The sequence below is a fragment of the Eleutherodactylus coqui genome, chromosome 1 (assembly GCF_035609145.1).
Source record: "Eleutherodactylus coqui strain aEleCoq1 chromosome 1, aEleCoq1.hap1, whole genome shotgun sequence".
Lineage (NCBI taxonomy): Eukaryota > Metazoa > Chordata > Amphibia > Anura > Eleutherodactylidae > Eleutherodactylus > Eleutherodactylus coqui.
Window position 1 is genome coordinate 342,391,013 of NC_089837.1, and position 20,863 is coordinate 342,411,875.

The 20,863-nt window shown below is 43.5% G+C and overlaps 1 protein-coding gene across 1 annotated transcript; it reads left to right on the forward strand.

The window, feature by feature from the left end:
- The first annotated feature begins 5 nt into the window (after positions 1 to 5).
- On the forward strand, positions 6 to 20,031 carry PSPH (phosphoserine phosphatase). Its single transcript, XM_066576093.1, has 7 exons — positions 6 to 146; positions 3,103 to 3,142; positions 5,372 to 5,523; positions 12,067 to 12,201; positions 14,375 to 14,520; positions 16,160 to 16,308; positions 17,852 to 20,031. Exons 3-7 carry the CDS (start codon positions 5,384 to 5,386, stop codon positions 17,993 to 17,995), a joined length of 714 nt encoding a protein of 237 aa, XP_066432190.1. The 5' UTR covers positions 6 to 146; positions 3,103 to 3,142; positions 5,372 to 5,383; the 3' UTR covers positions 17,996 to 20,031.
- The last annotated feature ends 832 nt before the right edge of the window (positions 20,032 to 20,863 follow it).

Here is a 20,863-nt window from a genome sequence, read left to right on the forward strand (position 1 = left end):
TTGATGCCTGTATGAATTGGGGCATTGAAGGTTCAGCATTCCGGGTGACAGCTGGCTAAGCAGTCCGTTCAGAGAAGCAGTGAGCCGCCGGTGCCGTGCAGTCCGCAGCACACAGCATCAGCAACGGCGGGGGACATGCGGACACTGTAAGTCATTCATCGTGCGGCATCCGCCTTCATCGGCCGGCGCTGCGGCTCTTGTCACCTGCATGTGATCTGATGCAATCAGCAGCGGCGCAGCATCATCTGTCACCGGGGCTGCACGCATGGCGCACAGGAGGGGTCCAGCCTAGGAAAGTTCCCGTTCCATGCGGGCTGCGGACTAGTAGTTGGACCTGCTGCTCTGCACCTTGTAGTGGTAGTCCCACACCAACTCCATGCTTCGGAGCGCTCAGTTCTGCACGGTCAGATAGGGTTTAACACTTTGGGGTTCTTTTTTCTCTCTGCAGCTGATTAAAAACTGCAAACAAAAGACATTACTTTACATTATGATGAAGTTCCGGAAATTTTCGCATCGCTTTGAGTCCGGTACAAAATGAATGGAGTTCTTGGTGATCCGTTTATTTAGTTTAGTTAAAAGAGAAAAACGTACTTTAAAAGGAAACAAGTATACAGAAAACTGCACATCCAGCTTAACCATGTAGATGCCGCAGTGTTGCATCTAAGATTGTGACAGGAGGGGGCTTCCACTGTCCCTTATCAGACCCCTGTCATGCAAGCACAAGGTTCTATGGATTGCTGCAGAACCTGGAGGCTTAACAGTAGCCATGAATGGTGGCCTATTAGGCCCTGCAAGAGGCACTGTCTAATAGGCTTGTAGAGTACATGGCATTACTGAGGTATTGCCGTCTATTCAACTGACAATCAAAGAAAAGAAGTTTAAAGTCTCATAATGGGACAACATTAAAAAGATGTTTTCGTATAAGAAAAATGTTTTAAAAAAAAAAAAAGAAAATTAATGTGCGGATAACCCCTGGTCCTCACCCCTGAGATCGCTCTCCTGTCCAGGCTCCCAGGCTCTATCCCACAGGCCAAGAAGAGCCTCCTGAGACACTTTATTATGGCAATGCGCCATATTATCCCCCTACATTGGAAGCAGAGAGGAGCGCTAACAAGGGCTATGTGGGCAGAGTCACTAGACTACACCAAATACATGGAGGAGCTCAGGAGCTCCGACCTGGGTGAGGACCGGGGAGTAGTCAGCGGCTTCTATAATACCCGGACAGCATGGATTGTATACAAGTGGCTTGCAGATGGCTCAGTTTAGGAGCTGGGGCGGTGGCGAGCCCCCGCCTCGATTTTGGACGGCGCCCCACCGCAACTCTAACAGACGCAGGTTAGAGGCGGAGAGTCTTGTTCCCCTCACCCTTTCCCCCTTTTTTCGTCTTTCCCCTGTATCTCGAGTCTCACTGCCCCCCCCCCCCCTTCTCTTATTCCCTCGTTCTCCTTGTCTTATCTATTCCTTAAGTTGTTTTAGAATATTGTTACTAGAGGTCGATGGCATGCGACAGGCTCACCCATATAAACATGTACACCTTTGCGTCCTTGGGATGCACTAGCCCAATACTGGAGGGGCCCCTAAGGGGCCACCTCTAGGGGGGTATGGGCTGCTGGTCTTTCTAATGGGACTTTCTAATGTCACAAAAAACACATTACACAAAAACGCAAAGCACCAACTTGTGATGTGTTTTTAACATTAGAAAGTCCCATTGACAATCGCGTTAAAAAAACGCAAGTGGGTAGGAGCCCTAAGGCTGCGGTCACATGGGGGCGTAAATCCCGCGGATTGACCGCACGGAAATACAGCGAGATTTCCGCAACAGAAATGCAGTTTCAAAACTCGTGCATTTGGCGCAGATTTTGAAGTGGAATGCAGGCGGTGATCAAATTGATATGCAGCAGCTTTGAATTCTGTGCAGCATGTCAGTCTCAGCGTGGCTTGGCCACAACGTTGTTGTTTCATAGCAACGCTATGGAAAGCTTCACACAGCATGATCTGCCGGCGGATCACTTGTGGACAGGCAGCCTTAAAAGGTATCATATCTACAAGATTACTTGGTTTCTCTTACTGAGAACAATCACATTATAGTGAACAGTGTAAGGGGGAAAAAATGTGCCGACAAATTGCAATTCTGGCATTTTTAAAAATAAAAAAATGGAATAAAAAGTGATCAAAAAGTCATATAATTTTAAAAATGGCATCGATTAAAACTACAGCTGCTCCTGCAAAAGATAAGCTCTTATTAAGCTTCATTGATGGAAAAATAAGATGTTGTGGCTCTTGGAATATAATCATGCAAAGTTAGATTTTTTTTTTTAAGTGTTTTTTTTTATTGTGGAAAAAAATAGTGAGACATAAAAAAACATAAAAGGTATCACTCTGATTCAGAAAATGTCATCCTGTTACTTAGACCACAAAGTGAATACTGTGAAATAAAACTTAAAACTATCCATAGTTGGAAGCTGGCCAACCCCTTCTGACACAAACATGTAAAGTACAGTTGTAGTATCTGGAGGTACGTGGCAGCGGGCGGTGAGATCTGATGGGGACATTGCACCACTCTCCTGCCTTTACATAGTGTAACTAAATAGACTGCACATCGTACCAGTACTTAACCCCTTGATGACCGGCCAACTTTAGACCTTAAAATGGACATAATAATATATCAATACCCGATACCGCCCATTGGTATAAGAGGTTACCCATGGTGAAGATGCTGGCACTCGCATTTCCCTGTTGCGCATTACACTTCTTTTCCTGTGAGGAAGTGTATGGAAACGTGATGGTGAAGTGTGCAGGAGGTTCACAGGTGCTGCTGAAAAAACACTGCATGCAGCTCTTCTTCTTCCGTCCAAAGGTCGGAAAGTGGGTGAACCCCATTATAGTCAATAGGGTCCACCCAGTGTTGTTCGGTTCCCTCCAGAGACAGAACCGTTCGGCTATGTGGATTCCCCTTTTCTGCTCCCCGAACGGAGCAGGAAACCTGAATCCTCAGCACAAGGGTGAAGGCTCCCTTAGATATTTTTTACCTATCGTGCTAAAGTTAGAGCAATGGAGTAATTATTATAATCGTCCCTCTCATATAAATCTCTTCCTTTCCAGACATTGCTGCTGACGCCTGATTCATGTGTACACGAAAAAGGTAACTACCATGAGTTATACCTGTATACATGTAATAAAGGGGTTTTCCCATTGGTGACCTGTATTCCCATCCTGTGACAGAGGTTAGTAAACCTAAGGCCGCCTGCAGATGGGCGGAAATTCCGCGGCAGGATTTCCGCCGCTGGAAGCTTGCATAGGATTGAGTTAACAAACCCAATCCTATGCAGACGTCCGCGGTTTGGCAGCACAAAATCTCGCATGGCAAACAAACCGCGGCATGCTCTGTTTCTGTGCGGGGCTTGCCGAGCCCCGCACAGAAACATCACTCATCCGCCGCCGGCACATGAAAGATCCAGAGCTGCGGGGCACGGGTGAGTACGCGCTGCTCTCTGCAGGCGCTCGGGTCGGGTCCCATGGCGAGAATTCTCGCTGCCGGGTCCCACCCAGCTGTCTGCAGGCGGCCTAAGGCTGGCTCCACACGGGCGAGAAAATCGCATTGCCTGCTGCAATAGTAAAAAAGCAGAACATGGAACCAATGATTTACAATGGTTTCATTCCCATCTGCAATGTTTTCACTGATGTGAGGGGATAAAAAATCGTGGCTTGCTCTATCTTTCTGCAATGTGTGAGTTCTTGTTATCGCAACGTGCATTTGTAACATTGCAAAGTCCCATTGACTATTGCGTTGAAAAAAACATGCGATTATTTTTTTAATTTTTTTATTGCGGACGGCAGTGATGCGAGATTATTCACTTAAAAAAGCACCGCTAAAGCTCACAAATTGCAATAAATGAAGATGCGATTTTGCCGTGGCAAAATCTCGATTGCCCATGTGGAACCAGCCTTAGCACTGATGTCATAAGTAAGATGCAGGAGGATTAGGCGCTACTGGAACATATGAGGGCGCTTCAGAGGTATTGTTTGAAACTTGAATGATGACACATTTCAGTGGTAGACCGCCACCTTCCTTGGTTTAGAATTTGGTCTGTGGAAGGCAGCGGTCTTCTACTGAAATGCATAATGATTACACAGCAGAACGTAAGTTTACGTCCTGCCTGGGGGGCAAGTTACTAAACAGGACGTAAACCTAGAAGTGAGCCTGCGCCATCCCGCAGCAGGAGCTGGCTGTGACTAATGGCCTGCCTCCTGCGGCAACAGCGGGGATAATTGAGAACAGTGATGCCCTCCTGTAACCCCCTACATGCCATAATTAGTGTCATCAATTATCACGGCATGTAAAGGGTTCACAGAGGGAGTGCGCTCCCTCTGTGACGTCATCGGCCCTCCGTGATGTTTATGGCAACTGGATGCCAGACAACTGGATATCCTCATATCTAGAGATGAACGAGCATACTCGGTAAGGCGATATACTTGAGACAGCATCACCTTTTTCAAGTACCTGCTGGCTCGTCCCTGAAGATTCGGGGGGGGGGCACGGGGGTCAGGGGTAGCGTGGGGGAGCAGGGAGGAGAGTGAGACCTCTCTTTCCCCCCCCCCCCCCCCCCCTAAATCTTCAGCATCGAGCCAGCAGGTACTCGAAAAAGGCTCTCTCGAGTATATCGCCTTACCGAGTATGCTCGCCCATCTCTACTCATATCCATAATGACCTGTACACACTATTTCTCCTGCATGGCAAAAACTGAGAGGGGTAAAAAGAAAGTCCAAGAAATAGAGGCAAAATGCTTATTTTGTTCATTTTACCTTCATAAAAATGCAATAAAAGTGATCAAAAAAGTTGTATATATCCCAGAATAGTATCAATAGAAACTATAGCTTGTCACACACAATAAATCTGCGCAGAGCTACATCCATGGAAAGATAAAAAAAAATTATGGGACTATGAATGCAAGGATGTAAAAATCTCCCCAAAAATGCTGTTGCGTCCTTTGGGCCAAAATAGGGCATGACTTTAAAAGGTTAAAGTTTTGAGCAATCCCCCTGAGGCTCCCTAATCCTCCTGCATCTTCTTTTCTTTTCACACCCTGCAATCTACATGTCCTCTGCATTTACTGTAAAACACACTTACTCCGCTGTTCAAGTGAAAATGATTAAGTAGGACAGAAAGTCCTCTAATCTGATGTGCCCCAAATGTGCCAAAAACTTGTTGTGCCTCCCATAGTCATTCTGTCTGACAGGTTATGGCGCGTGCAATAGCCACGAAGTATTGTAAAGCCAATGCCCTGCAGTTCATGAGGAAAGCTTTACATTGCATCATTGAAAGCTAGTACATTTGTTAATAAACTATCTATCTTGTTCTCCTGCCGGAAAGGTGCAGCGCAGAATGTCTTCCCTCTCACAGCTGAAGGAGCTCTTCCGCAGGGCAGATGCGGTTTGCTTTGATGTGGATAGCACGGTCATAAAAGAAGAGGGCATAGATGAACTGGCCAAGTTCTGCGGTGTGGGAGATGCCGTGGCAGAAATGTAAGTGAATGAATATGTGCTATAACATTCGCTAATTCTTAAATATATGAGAATATTGTATTATTATAGCAAATCTAATCACTGTTGGAGACAGTTGCTTGTAATTCATTGTAATACATCCCTTGCTATAATGGAAATGAGCCATCCATGACTGGTACATGTGCACAGCCAGACTGAAGAAGCAGGGTAGTTAAAGCATGGTGGAGAGACGGCATAGCCGTTAATGGGAATCGTAGACTGAAAAACCAGTCATCCTGCAGGATCCTTCTTGTAGTATATGTATTTGTCTAAAACATGACCCTGCTGTGAATGTGCTATATATGTATAATGGGGAAAGGTAATAAAGCTGAAATCCACATCAAAATCTGCAGGAGTATGATAGGCCTTTTACACAGGCCGAGAAATCGTTTAGATTTCTGCTATCACTGAGAATCTGAATGACATCGTTCAGCCTAAATGCACAACTGAATGATAAACTCGTTCATTATTCAGTTTCTGCAAGCATACAAACTGAACGACGGATCGGGCTGTGTAAACAGGCAGTTGTTCATCTATGCATGACTGCCTGTTTACTGTGAATTGGGGCAGTTGACCAAAACGATCTCTGGCCCCATTTACTAGCGATGATCATTCCTGTGTAAAAGCAAAGGGCGATCTTCACTGTAACAACTTGTTGGGTATCCTGACAAGTCGTTCCGTGTAAAAGCACCATATGTCCTTGCAGATTTCTCCCCATCAATCCCCCCTGATCAAACAAAGCCTAAATAGGAGCACTTAAATATTGTGATGGCTGGGCCTTATTACAAGAAGAAAAGTTGCAAAAATAGTTCCCTTAGAAGACCTCTCCTTCTCTGCGTGCTTGTAGAAGCTGGCATCAGTAGTTTTCCACAGCTGCAGGATTCCAGCGCTCGAGTGCCAGTTTTCTCTCCTGCTTACCACACAATAGATGGGGCAGACTGCCAGAAATTCTGGAGCAATTAGCCTAGACGGCAGATTATGTGAGGGGCACAGTGGGTGCCATGTGGACTTATCCTTTCATTTCTCACAGTCACAAAAACCAGCGGTGAAGAATTGCTGAATGAAGTGACCTCAGAAGAACAGTCTGAGAGTCCCGCTGCATTATTTTTAATATGGACATTATAGGGGAGTTCACTAAAACCTGCCGGTGTTAGGCCACATTTTAGCAATATTGCACTCAAATAAGATGTGCTGAATTTTACATCTTTGGCCTGTTCACATATCAGAAAAGCAAATCTATGTTAGACCAGAGCTGTCATCCATAGTACAGCTGTCTCTCACACTCAGGCTTTACATTGTAAATGGTACAGAAAGAGGGCAGTAAGGGTAATTGAGATCAGCGCTGAGGATTCTGCTTTCCTGCTCCATGCGCAATCGGCCTAACCTGTACGGCTCCATTCACATCTGTTGTTTTTCATTATTTGGCTTCATCATAGGGGCTAAATAAGTAACTGTGCCCGAGGATCCCATTGGCTATAGTGGGGTCTGTCACATGTCCGGCATGCCACCCGGTATCTTATTACATAAAATAGAGCAGAACACTGCTCTGTTTTGTACTGGATCTGCGGCAGAGGCTCCAATTGGGCCCAATGTAGATGTGACCAAAGTTTAAGTAAGCATTTTATTATATGCATGATCCTTCCCCAGCTTCTGCGCATGCGCCCACCAGCAAAATGCCGGACACCTGCGCAGGGAATTTTAAATCTCCTTGCTCCCAGCAACCAACGGTCGCCGAGAGCAAGGAGCAGTGACTGGTAGCCTCGTTGAGCGGTCCCCAGTCACATGATAAAAAGGTAGTGACCTTATGCCGGTCTCGCACGACCAGATAGAAATTGCAGATTCCGCATGCGTTTGAGCTGCGGTAATACGCGGAATACTCAAATGCCCTGGATTACAAAATTCCGCTCACATTAGCGAGTCGGAGTTACGTATTCCACTCGCAGAAAATAGAACACAGCATGTTCTATTTTACCACAGATATCCGTGACAGAGCCCATTGTGCGCCATGGTCATGGATTGTGTACGGGCTGTGGGTACGCAGTTATGCGCACTACATTACGCGGCCATACGCAGGGCCATGGCCGGCTCACAACTGGGATCGCTGCGGGTCTCTGAAAGCGGATTCCACGTACAGCCGTGTGAGCCCGGTGTTATTCAGACCGCTACCTGTAATATGTAATTTACAAGAAGCCCCGGGAATGCTCGCCTTCTTGCAGTTCCAGGAGCAGCTTGTTGAACGCTTTCTGTTTTGAGATCACCACACCTCATCAAGCTTACGGAGACTCACAGAGCGCCACTTTTTACACCCCATACCCGCCACTGAGGTCAACAAATACCCCCAAAAAAAGCATGAGAGGAGGAGGGATACCTGGTTTTATTGCCCCATGTACACATCCCAACCAGGCCTCCTGTCTTTGGAAATACCACACAGTTTACATAATTACTTTTATCTAAGATTTAGTGAATGCCAAAGAGGGCGCAGAGGGGGGGGGATTATTTTTAAGGGACAAGTGAGCAATTGGCCCTAAATTCCAATGTGTGTTCCCTCCATTATAGGCCTAGCCATGTGTCCTGTAAGTAGATTAGGGCCACAATGGGTACCGTATATACCGGCGTATAAGGCGACGGGGCGTATAAGACGACCCCCCAACTGTCACCTTATACGCCGGTATTCAGTGGAGAAAAAAAAAAAAAATTCATTACTCACCTCCCCCGGCGTTCTGTCGCGCTCCGGCAGGCTGTCGCTCGCTCCTCGTCCCGGCGCAGCATAGCTTTCTGAATGCGGGGCTTGAAATCCCCGCTTCCAGAAAGCTAATACACACGCCGGCAGCCATGACATCATTGAATGGCTGTGATTGGCTAAAGCACACGTGGCTTCAGCCAATCACACTATTCAATGACATCATTGAATGGGTGTGATTCAGCCAATCACAGCCATTCAATGCTGTCATGGCTGCCGGCGTGTGTATTAGCTTTCTGGAAGCGGGGATTTCAAGCCCCGCATTCAGAAAGCTATGCTGCGCCGGGACGAGGAGCGAGCGACAGCCTGCCGGAGCGAGCGACATCCTGCCGGAGCGCGACAGAACGCCGGGGGAGGTGAGTAATGAATTTTTTTTTTTTACACTTTTTTTTTTTTTGAATTACCGGCGTATAAGACGACCCCCGACTGCAGAGCAGATTTTTCGGGGTTCAAAAGTCGTCTTATACGCCGGTATATACGGTATGTTTCTGAACACGGGACAAACGGGTATCTATTTGGGGGTGAAAGTCTTCATATAGATGTGTGCTGTACAGAAAAAACTAATTTTAAAATGACATAATTGCCGAATAAATGAAAATGGTACCTTTTTTTCCCTTTTGCTTTGTTTTAGATTCATTTAAAAACTGTGGGGTCAAAATATGCAGTACACCTCTAGATGAATTCGATAAGGGGTCTAGTTTTCAAAATGGGGTCATTTGTGAGGGTTCTCTATTGGTTTGGCAGCTCAAGGGCTCTACAAGTGAGCAATGGGGCTTAAAACACCTTCAAGCTAAATTTCTGTTCTGAATCCACTGGCTGCTCCTCTCGGTTTGTACATACGGACATAACATTAGGGCCACAATTGATATGTTTCTGAACACAGGACAAACAGGAGTATCCATTTTAGGGTGCAAATCCTAATTTTCATGTGCACTATAGAAAAAAATATGTCTTTCCAATGACATATTTGCAAAAATATGAAATTTAATTTTTTCTCCTCTAAATTGCATTACCTCCTGAAAAAAAAGTTGTGGTGTCAAAATACTCATGACATCCCTCAGTGAATATATTTAGGGGTATAGTTTTTAAAATGGGATCATTTTAAGGGGTATCTATCATTCTGACACCTATGAGTCTTTGCAATGTTGGCTTGGTGTAGGAAAACAAAGTGTTCCTGAAAATGTTCATAAGTAATGTTAAATTTGTACATCTCCTAAATGGTTAAAAAAAACTAAAGTTTTTCAAATGTGCATCCAGAACAAAGTAAACAGTAAAAAAAAAATCTTATCATAAATGTGTACAGTATGTTTGCACATATTTGAGATATTACAGCTGAAAATGTGAAAAAAAAATTCGCCATTTCCCAATTGTGGCACTTTTAATAAATATACACAAATTCTATCGACTATTTTTACCACCTACATGAAGTACAACATGTTGCAAAAAAACAATGTCAGAATCACTCGGCTATGCAAAGCCTTTACTGAGTTATTCTATGTTAAAGTGACACGTCAGATTTCCAAAATTTAGCTCCATCACTAAGGTGGAAAAAGGCTTCGTCACTAAGAGGTTAAAAATAGAGATGAGCGAGCGTACTCGGAAAAGCACTACTCGCTCGAGTAATTTGCTTTAGCAGAGTATCGCTCTGCTCGGGTCTGAAGATTCGGGTGCTGGCACGGAGCGGGGAGCTGCAGGGGAGAGCGGAGAGGAACGGAGGTAAGATCTTTCTCTCCCTCTCTCCTGCCCGCTCTCCCCTGCTCCCCGCTGCGACTCACCTGTCAGCCGCAGCGGCACCCGAATCTTCAGGGACGAGCACAGCGATACTCGGATAAAGCAAATTACTCGAGCGAGTAGTGCTTTTCCGAGTACACTCGCTCATCTCTAGTTAAAAACTATCTTCTTTAGTTTTTGAATGTTTGTGGGAAAGGTCTGTCGATTATAAATGTCAGTGGATCTGCCACTGCAAGGATAAGTGGGACAGACTGAGCATATCAGGTTCTTGGAAGTGATCTACATATATAAAATTGAATGTCTGCGTGTCTGTCTGTCCTTTATGCGCTACTACACCATTCATCCGATCGCCATGAAACTTTGGGAAGTTGTTGAGTACACTCCTGGGAAGATTATAGGCATAGTACATTTATGCAACGATAAATGGCGCGCGTGCGTCGTCGACAGTTACGACCCCCCACGTAGATCGTTCGATTTCCATCATTGCCACTAATTCTCTCACTTCCCGATGTTGTAGAAACATGAAATTTGGCAGGAGCATTGATTATGTCATAAATAGGAAAAGTTAATGGGTCCCAACTCGATTATTCAATTCTATGCGCCAAAGAATTAGCGTCCAAATTTTATGTACGGAATCTAAATCTCTCACTTCCCAATGTCATAGAAACTTGAAATTTGGCACGAGCATTGATTATGTCATAAATAGGAAAAGCTAATGGGTCCCAACTCGATTATTCAATTCTATGCGCAAAATAATTGGCGTCCAAATTTTACGTACGGAATGTAATTTTCTCACATAGGAACTTGAAATTTGGCACGGGCATTGATTATGCCATAAATAGGAAAAGCTAATGGGTCCCAAGTCGATTATTCAATTCTAGGCGCCAAAGAATTAGCGTCCAAATTTTATGTACGGAATCTAAATCTCTCACTTCCCAATGTCATAGAAACTTGAAATTTGCACGAGCATTGATTATGTCATAAATAGGAAAAGTTAATGGGTCCAACTCGATTATTCAATTCTAAGCGCAAAAGAATTAGCGTCCAAATTTTACGTATGGAATCTAATTCTCTCACTTCCTGATGTCATCTATATATATAAAAATGAATGTACATCTGTCTGTCTGTCCTTTATGCATTACTACACCATTCATCTAATCACCATGAAACTTTGGGAAGTTGTTGAGTACACTCGTGGGAAGATTACTGGCATAGTACAACTATCCATCGTCGATAGTTATGCCCCCCCAGACAAAGATCGTTTGATTTCCATCTCAAGCACAAAAACAAAAGGCATTACGAGCAACGGGATGCGTGTTCAACTACAAAATGATGCATCCGCCGAACGTTTCGCAAGACAATTGCTGCATATTGAGAATGCTGAGGTAAAATAAAAGCTGTGCTGTGATTGGTTGCTATTTCTTATACTGTTGAGGCAACATGAAAGCTGTGCTGTGATTGGTTGCTATATATTATACCGCTGAGGTAAAATGAATGCTGCGCTGTGATTTGTTGCTATTTTTTATATTGCTGAGGCAGAATAAAAGTTGCGCTGTGATTGGTTGTTATTTCTCTTACTGCTGAGGTAACATGAAAGCTGCGCTGTGATTGGTTGTTATTTCTCTTACTGCTGAGGTAACATGAAAGCTGCACTGTGATTGGTTGTTATATTTTATACTGCTGAGGTAACGTGAAAGCTGTGCTGTGATTGGGTGTTATATATTATAAAGCTGAGGTAACATGTAAGCTATGCTGCGATTGGTTGTTATATATTATACCACTGAGGTAACATAAAAAAGCTGCGCTGTGATTGGTTGTTATCTAGATATATAAAACGAATGTATGTCTGTCTGTCTTCGCAGCAACACGCGACGGGTAAGCTAGTTCTCTTATAAAACAGTTGTAAATAAATTCTGAAGAAATGGCTTAACCAATCCCTACACATTATTCTACCACAGCTCGGCTCCCAATACTTTGAATATCTTATAGCATTAGTTTTGTCCAAACAAACTCAAGTTTTTGCATTGTGATTTTAAGTTTTTGTTTTTGCTTAGGACTCGCAAAGCAATGGGAGGATCTTTGACCTTCAAGGCTGCTTTGACTGAGAGACTTGCGTTAATTCGCCCATCAAGGGAACAAGTGCAAGCTTTGATAACGGAGCACCCTCCAAGGCCCACCGAGGGAATAAAGTAAGTGATCATTTTGGGCAAGGTCAGTCTAGGCATAGAGGTAGGTAGAAAATGGATTCATAAACGGCTTCACATTGTGAAATGTTAGACTCTAGCCTTTCCTTGTAAAATGCTAAGTAGTTGATTCGTCCATCATAGGACCATCTATATTCATTTCTCTTTGTTCTATCACCATCCCATAAGAGAAAATCTCAACCCGAAATGGAAATGCACACTTATTGGCAAATAGTAATTTCAGTTTAAAGAGGTTTTCCGTGAGTCAAAGCAAAAAATCTGTTGGCCAAGGAATGTTGTAAAAATAAGAAATAAGTCATACTCCCCTTCAGTGAACTCTGGTGCCTGCTGCTCCCAACCCAGAAGTGATGTTGTTCACTGGGCATGTAGCCCTTTGCCAGTTGCAGGCATTCTGGTGGTGGACACAAACAGTTGACCATGTAAATTGTTTTGATATGAGCCTTAACAAAGCAATACAATTAGCAAAAGAAGGCTTATCAGACGTACATGAATATATCCTGAGATACGTTATCTTCTGCCAGAATTTAGTTCCACAATACCCCAAAGTAATTGTAGCAATTTTCCCTTAGCTCAAATGGCTAAACAGTCCAACAACCCTCTGAATATTAACAGGAGTTAAGGTGCATTTACACTGACCGTTTTGAGCGATCATTTTTGCATAACTCTTAATTGCCTAATTAGCTACTTAAAGAGTTAAATGGGACACCTCTGATAACTTCTAGAACAGCAGCTGTTTTGTATATGCAAACAGCTGCTTTTACTCTATAGGCTTTCAGCTTATATCCTGCTGAGAAGTCTCAGTGGGATACCAGCTGATAGAATGCTATCAGCACCGCCCACTGAGAAAATCCACCTGCGGCTCTGTTAAGTCATCGCTGGTTTCTAGCTTGCTAGAAATCAGCGATGAACGGATAGTGCACGATGGCCACGCGTTTAGACACAACGATTATCACTGATAGACATGGCTGATATAAAGTAGCAGAGAGGTTAACAAGATCATAGGTCAGCACAGTTATACAACATCTTGTTCCACTTTTAGCTCTAAGTAGCCAATCTTCAAGTTCCCCTGCACGCCTAGAAACTCGCTCCATGTAGTGTTATTGGGTGTGCAGAGTGCGCCATCACAGCAGCCTGTAATACTTTATTCCCCAGGCATCAAACAAGCTACTGAATATTACAATTGGAGAGATATTTTTTTACGGGTGGAAATTCTGAAGTTGGTCTTAGTGGAGGCTACACTGCTGTTACTTGCTAAAAATATTAGCAGTATGTTGTTTGTTTTTTTTTGTTTTTTTTAAAAATATTCCTCAACATTGAAGGAAAAGTTGTATGGTTATGTGAATTGAGGAAGTTGGAGGTGTCCATAAGATATGCAAGTCAAATTTTCAAGCACCTTAAAGGGGTTGTCCCGCGGCAGCAAGTGGGGTTATACACTTCTGTATGGCCATATTAATGCACTTTGTAATATACATCGTGCATTAAATATGAGCCATACAGAAGTTATACACTTACCCCCTCTGGTGCTGGCGTCCCCGTCTCCATGGTGACGACTAAAGCTGCCTTCTCCTTCCATTAAACGCGCTTGCGCTGTCCGGTCTTCTGCTCTGTTGAATAGGGCCGCTCCGGCGTTCTCGCGCCGGAGAGCTGGTCTGCGCATGCGCAGAAGACCTGTGCGGCAAGAGCACGCCGGAGCGGCCCCATTCAACAGAGCAGAAGACCGCACAGCGCAAGCGCGTCTAATGGAAGGAGAAGGCAGCTTTAGTCGGCGCCATGGAGACGGGGACGCCAGCACCAGAGGGGGTAAGTGTATAACTTCTGTATGGCCAATATTTAGTGCACGATGTATATTACAAAGTGCATTAATATGGCCATACAGAAGTGTATAACCCCACTTGCTGCCGCGGGACAACCCCTTTTAAGGCTCTTTTACATGCAACAATTATCGCTCAAAATTCAATTGGGTGTCTAAGGGCGAATGTAAGTTCGGCTGAAGCTGTGAAACCTGTCGACCAGCCAATGCTAGGGTAAGCTAGATGGACAGTGTCACAGATAGAAACTTTCGGGTTTTAGTGAGCATGTTTCAAAATATACGGTAATACTTGTACTAGGTACATTTTTCATGGATCACTTTGCTAATAATTTTTTTTATGTTTTACAGAAACCTGATTCACAGACTACACCAGCGAAATGTACAAGTTTTCCTGATATCTGGAGGATTTCGGAGCATTGTGGAGCATGTAGCCACAGAGTTGGACATACCACTTACTAATGTGTATGCAAATAGGCTCAAGTTTTATTTCAATGGTAAGTCGTGTGTGTTGAATTATAAAGTGAGTCAGGAAGTGTCGTTTCTCCTTAAGGAGAGCGCCTAGCAGGTGTGTGAGAAGACTTACAAGGCCATCCATGCTCCTCTGGGACATATACAAATGGAAAAATGGTATTGTTCAATCTCCCCACTTGAATTCAAAGAAATGGAGGTCCCTAACTTGACGTTAATGCTGGTGTGAGTGAGCCCTAATCTTGTAGCAGCATGCTCAATTTTTCCCACGGATTGAAGTCAATGGAAGCCATCTAGACCCGCGGCACACCCGCAGTTGTTTTTGTGCTGTGCTGCGGGAGAGCAGGAGATTTAAACAAACAAAAAAAAAAGAGTGTACCTGGCACATGCGTGCGACACGCTGCCAACATGCCGAGGACATCCGCCGTGCTGAAGAAAGATCCAGCCGCAACGAAGGGGAGACCCACAGCGTCCGGACAGGTGAGTATGCTATCAGTTTTGGTCTCAAGGCTGCAGGCACGGGTGGAAACTGCTGCAGAATTCTACTGTGGATACAAGGCCTAAGTGTGCAGGTCATGCAAAAGCAAATATTGCATATAGCAGCATTGAGATACACATAAACATTGAATATGTGGATTATTTAAAATTGTATCACGACTCTATCTACTCTTCATATCAACTTGAGACTTTAGTTGGTACATCCCTGTTTAGGCTCCTATCAATGCTTGGAGCTCTACAGCCCTTTTAATTTGTAGTCTTCGTAATTTGAAAGTATGTTTGTTTACATGTATAATAATAAAGAGTTTTCTGGGACATTTTTAACTTTTGTTATAGATGACTGGCAGATCATTTAATAGATGATCAGTGGGGACCCGCTACTCAAATCCCCGCAGGCCGTAGCACGGCGGCCCAGGTTGGTACTGTAGCGCAGCTCGCATTGAATTCAATAGGAGCTGCCCCTGCAATATCAGTGTGGGCCAGTGTGCTATGGTCAGTGCTTTTGACTTTCTCTGCTGACCATAGTGACAGCAGCATAAGGATTCTGCTGATCAGCAAGGATTAAAGCGGCAGGTCTCCACTGACCATCTGTTGATGACCTGTCAGTCCCAATAGCAAAAGTTTAAAAATTAAAAAAAAAAGTCCTGGAATACCCTTTTAACATATATTTCTCAATTCACAAACTGTAAACGAATGGTCCTTTTTATACCAGCTGAGAATCTGCTTATGGGGATGAATAATTACTACTACAATTGTTATTCCCCATAGACGAGTTGTACACACTGACTGGAGCGATCGAAAACTGAATGATCAGCAGACGGACGAATATTTGCTTGTTCAACAGCTGATTGTTGTTCCCTTTTAGATGATGCAATTATTGGGTGAATGAGCATTTGAGGAACACTCAGGTCCAAAACGGCCCATGTACAAGGACTGAAGGCATGACTTTCAAAGATATTCAGTACAGTATAGTTGAATACTGAATGCCCCATTATTAAATGTTGGTTAGGTGTTGCACACATCAAAAGCAAAAGCCTTCACAGACTATGTCCCTCCCCACCCCACCCCACCTTCCGTCCCTGGGGTTCCTCTATTCAGTTTGCCATACCTTACCATAAGAATGAATATTGGTTCTATATGACCATGTCTCACTGTTTTTATTTTCAGGTGAATATGCAGGATTTGATGAGGCACAGCTCACTGCAGAATCTGGTGGTAAAGGAAAAGTGATTGGTTTCTTAAAAGAGAAGTATCGCTTTCAGAATGTAGTAATGATTGGAGATGGAGCTACTGATATGGAAGCCTGTCCCCCCGCTGTAAGTTTTATTACTAGAAATGTTCGGGTGCTCGTTACTCGAGCTGAGCTTTTTGTAATGCTCGAGAGCTTATTTCAAGTAACGTACCACATTGAAGTCAATGGTAGACTCGAGCATTTTTCAATGCTCTGCGGCTGCTGCCGGCAGCTCCATTGAAAACAATGGTCTGCTGGCACCCCTGCATTGTTTTTCATGTAAGGGCTTTACATATAAGCCCTTCCCTGAAAAACAATAATTTTAGTGTATTTAAAAGAGAAAAAAAACTTACCTCTCCGCCGCTGCCATGACCCTCACGGGGATGAAGAACACATCTGCTTCCTTCATCCCCGCTAGTAAAAAGAATTCCCTGCTGCTGCACCTGCCACATCTGTGACAGATGCAGCAGAGGAATTCTTCAATTCCCTACCGCAGCTGTCACACATGACAGCTGGGGTAGAGGTTCCTGCTGCAAGCTCCATGTCATTGGATTTCAGGGAAGGGCTTTAAATATAAGCCCTGTCCTGAAAAACCAGTAAAAGTAGTGTAAAAAAAAATACATACTCCCCTCCCGTCCAGTGCCAGGGCTCAGCTGCGCCTTCTCTGTGCTGTCTCCAGCTCTGTAGTGCTGATCTATCAGCAGGCGGGGATTTAAAATCCCCGCCTGCTGAAAGAGCGGATTGTGATTGGCTGAGGCGTTCAGCCGATCACAGGCAGCTCTCGACTGTCATTCATTCATGCAGAGAAGGCGCGGTTGAGCCCTGGCAGCTGAAGGTAGGTAAGTATGTTTTTGTTTTGTTTTTTACACTACTTTTACTGGGTTTTTTTTCAGTGAAGGGCTTATATTTAAAACCCTTTCCTGAAATCTAATGACATGGAGCTGGCAGCAGGATCCTCTACCGCAGCTGTCATGTGTGACAGCTGCGGTATGGAATTGAAGAATTCCTCTGCTGCATCTGTCACAGATGTGGCAGGTGCAGCAGCAGATAATTCTTCTTACTAGCGGAGATGAAGGAAACACTAAAATTGTTTTTCAGGGAAGGGCTTATATGTAAAGCCCTTCCATGAAAAAGAATGTAGTGGTGCCGGCAGACCATTGTGTTCAATGGATCCGCCGGCAGCAGCCGCAGCTCCATTGGAAACAATTTGGTGTGTGTTCTGTCCATCTGCACTATATAACAAGACTGTACTCCTTTTACACTGTTTATTTTTTGCTAAAGTGTATGCAAAATACTATTTTGCATACACTTTAGCAAAAAATAGACATGTGGGGAGGAGACAGTGAAATTTTCTTGAGCACCGCGTGTTGCTCGCTTAACGAGTACTTTCAAGTATGCTAATGCTCGAACGAGCATCAAGCTCGGACAAGCATGCTCGCTCATCTCTTATTTATTACACATGGTGTTTTGTTTTTACTAAATCGTGGGATGCACATAAGAGAATTGAGGAGTGGGGTTTAAATGAGGTAATTTGAGATGGATGAGAGGCGTCAGATGTCTTAGCGTTGGAAGAATAAAATCTTCTCAGAGCTGCTGTGTGTATTTATTTAAGCTGTTTTCCTTTTTAGGATGGCTTTATTGGATTTGGAGGAAATGTCGTCCGACAACAAGTAAAAGAAAAAGCCAAGTGGTATATTACAGACTTTGAGGAGCTCCTCAGGGAACTGGACAGTGACAGCATCAAAATGAACCACAATGAAATAATTTACTAGGAGTGTGTTCATACTTCATGTGTCGTAGAAAGAAAACCGCTTTAGTTAAATTTTTTTTTTGCATTGCACAACCCCCTGTATGAATGGGGGTTAGTAGATCTTGTACTGTAATCTATCTCTGCTCTACATTCAGATAGAACTAGTGATTTAACTTTTTTAGATTTTTTTTTTTTTTTTTTTTATTATATAGACCGCTAGTCTTTGGCATAAAGACAAACGGGTACCTTTTCCACATCCCTTTTCCTTCTTTTTTTAGAATTATTTTAATTTACAATGGTGCAGAGAGAGCATTCTACTGGTTGTCTTGAATGTTTCCATGGTTTTTTTTATTTATTTTTTTCCTGTTGTGGCATTTTTTGATGCTTGAAAGAATTGCCAGGAATTTTATGCACTTTTTTTTAAACACACATTTGAGTGGCATTTTTTTATGCTATGGCATTTTCTTTCTTCCTATGGAGACATACTGAATACCTGAAAAAACAAATACCCCAAGAGCATGCGGTTTTTGAAGAGAAAGCTTAAAAATGCCATGAACGCAAAGTAAAAAAAAAGTTTGAAAAAAGCCACAAGAAGTTTGTAGCGTGTTTTGGGGTTTCTGTTGCCCTCCAGCTACCGTGTGGCTATAGCGTATTTGGCATTTTTGCACCTGTAATACAGACCTGAGTTCTAGCTCGACCCTGGGTCTACTGGCCTGAACTAACAGTATCATAGATTATGAGCTCAGGGGGGTATTTTATGTAGAATTTAATGCAAACTAGTGCAGATAATAAGCAGCAACCAACCTATCCTGAGCTGAATGCATACGAATGATGACTGCATCTCGTAGTCTTTAGTTAGTTGGCTGATTTTGCCATGTGAGCAAAACGGGTATGATCAAATCTCATAGTCACTGGCGTAACTATAGGGGATGCGGTTGCACCTGGGTCCAGGAGCCTTAGGGGGCCCATAAGGCCTCTCCTCTCCATATAGGGAGCCCTGTACTATGAATTAAGCATTATAGTTGGGGGCCCTGTCACAGGTTTTGAATTAAGGCCCGGGAGCTTCAAGTTACGCCTCTGCTGCCGGTTTACATTGATATAAACTTAACTCTTCCTAAAATCGGATATCTAGATTGCTGTCTGCAGGATCCTTGCATGCAAGTGTTGAATTCACCTGCAGTGCTAGAGCGGCGGGAAGATGTGACTTGTATACAGTTGCCAGATCTCTGCTTTCTGCCCTAGAATGTTCTGACTGAGGGGGTGTGCATTGGGCCAGTTTCAAACAAGCATTCTATGAGCACATTTATGTGCCTGTAATTAGGACGAGTGTGCTGGCCAGACCCAGGGGTCTACTGACCCAAACTTGGGGCATCCTAGAATTTGCTCATCCATATTATGGACGCATAGATTCGCCCACAATAAGCTCATGCAGATCTGGCAATAAAGTGTGTAAAACTTTGGAACAAATGCTCACGGCCAACCTAACTGAACTGAAGGGTTGTTGGCAATTTGTGTTACTATACTAAGAAAATAATTATTCCTAAATGTTGGAAATCTATTGAATTGGTCAAAAATCTGAAGGAACCTGCTTAAAATATCTGGGAAATAAATGTTCTAGTTAGAGCATATAAAAAGTGTTTTATTTTATGTTTAATAAGTATTTATTGAATTTGTGCAAACGGTAATGATATAACTATTGCCTAGTATTACAAACTGTTTAATCAACTGAGGGTCAAAACACAATTAATTTGGCTACAATCAGAATATAATTTTTATTATGGAAAAGTATTTTAACGCACTTACAGTTTTAATGGACAAGCATTCAGCTGTTGAGTAACTATTGCATTGTTTATCTGGTCGGAGAAAATCTTTTTGCCTTTTACCTTTCTTGCCTTATAAGTGTCCCGTTTCTGACTTATAAGTCTGTTCTGATGTGTGACTAGATTTATGATTAATTTAATTTCTTAGTCTTTTTAGTTTTACATGTTAAAATGCTTTGAAGCAGCTGTTTTGCTATACCTTCTGTGTGTATTACATCTAGTTTATTAAACACTATGAAACCTAGAAGTGTCAATGTTATGTTGTGCATTTTGACTTGGTTTTAGGGTGCGTTCAGACGAGCGCATAAACGGCACGTTTTTGCGCCCAATCGTATAAACGTGACCATCTGAGGCGTTGGTTTCCAATGTATTCGTTCGCACGGGCGATTTTACGGCGCGTAAAAACGGCAACCTGAAAAAAAGACGGAACATACGCGACCGAAATACGCGCCAACGACCGAAAAGATAGTTTGCAAAGTAGGAACAAACGATAATACGCTTTGTAGCTCTGGTCATGATTGCCGAAAAACGTTCTTTCCGGTGATTAAACGCTGCGCACGTGCGAACGTAAATACGCCTACGCTCATGTGACCGCGCCCTTAGGGTCATAAAAATAAATCCAGGTCTCATCCATAGTGACCAGTTGATCCAGGAAGTTCCTATCAGTCCGAAAACGCTGACAAATGGACTGGGAGGTTTTCACTCGCATGCTCTTCTGATCTGTTGTCAAACATTTGGGGACCCACTTTGCAGAAAGCTTCAAGTTCAAATGTTCATAAATAATGACACAAACACGTTCACGAGAAATCCCCATGATGTCTGCTATCCCTTTAGCTGAAATTTGCCGATTTTTCCAATATGAGGTTGTGCGCAGCATCGACGATCTTCGGAACAACAACCTCTCTGTCGTCCAGGACGTTCCTCATCATTGGTGCTGAAGTGGTCCGCTTTAAATTTGGCAACCCAGTTCTTAACTGTAGAATATGAAGGGCATTGATCCCCCAATGTCTGCGAAATATCACCATGAATATTCTTCGCAGACTTTTCTTGCAGAAGCAAGAATGTTATCA

What these genes read in the sequence shown, in the direction of transcription:
- PSPH (XM_066576093.1), top strand. Translation starts at nt 5,384, where the DNA reads ATGTCTTCCCTCTCACAGCTGAAGGAGCTCTTCCGCAGGGCAGATGCG. An exon ending in GGAGATGCCGTGGCAGAAAT is followed by an intron (nt 5,524 to 12,066) that starts GTAAGTGAATGA and finishes GTTTTTGCTTAG; the next exon opens with GACTCGCAAAGCAATGGGAG. An exon ending in GCTCAAGTTTTATTTCAATG is followed by an intron (nt 14,521 to 16,159) that starts GTAAGTCGTGTG and finishes TTTTATTTTCAG; the next exon opens with GTGAATATGCAGGATTTGAT.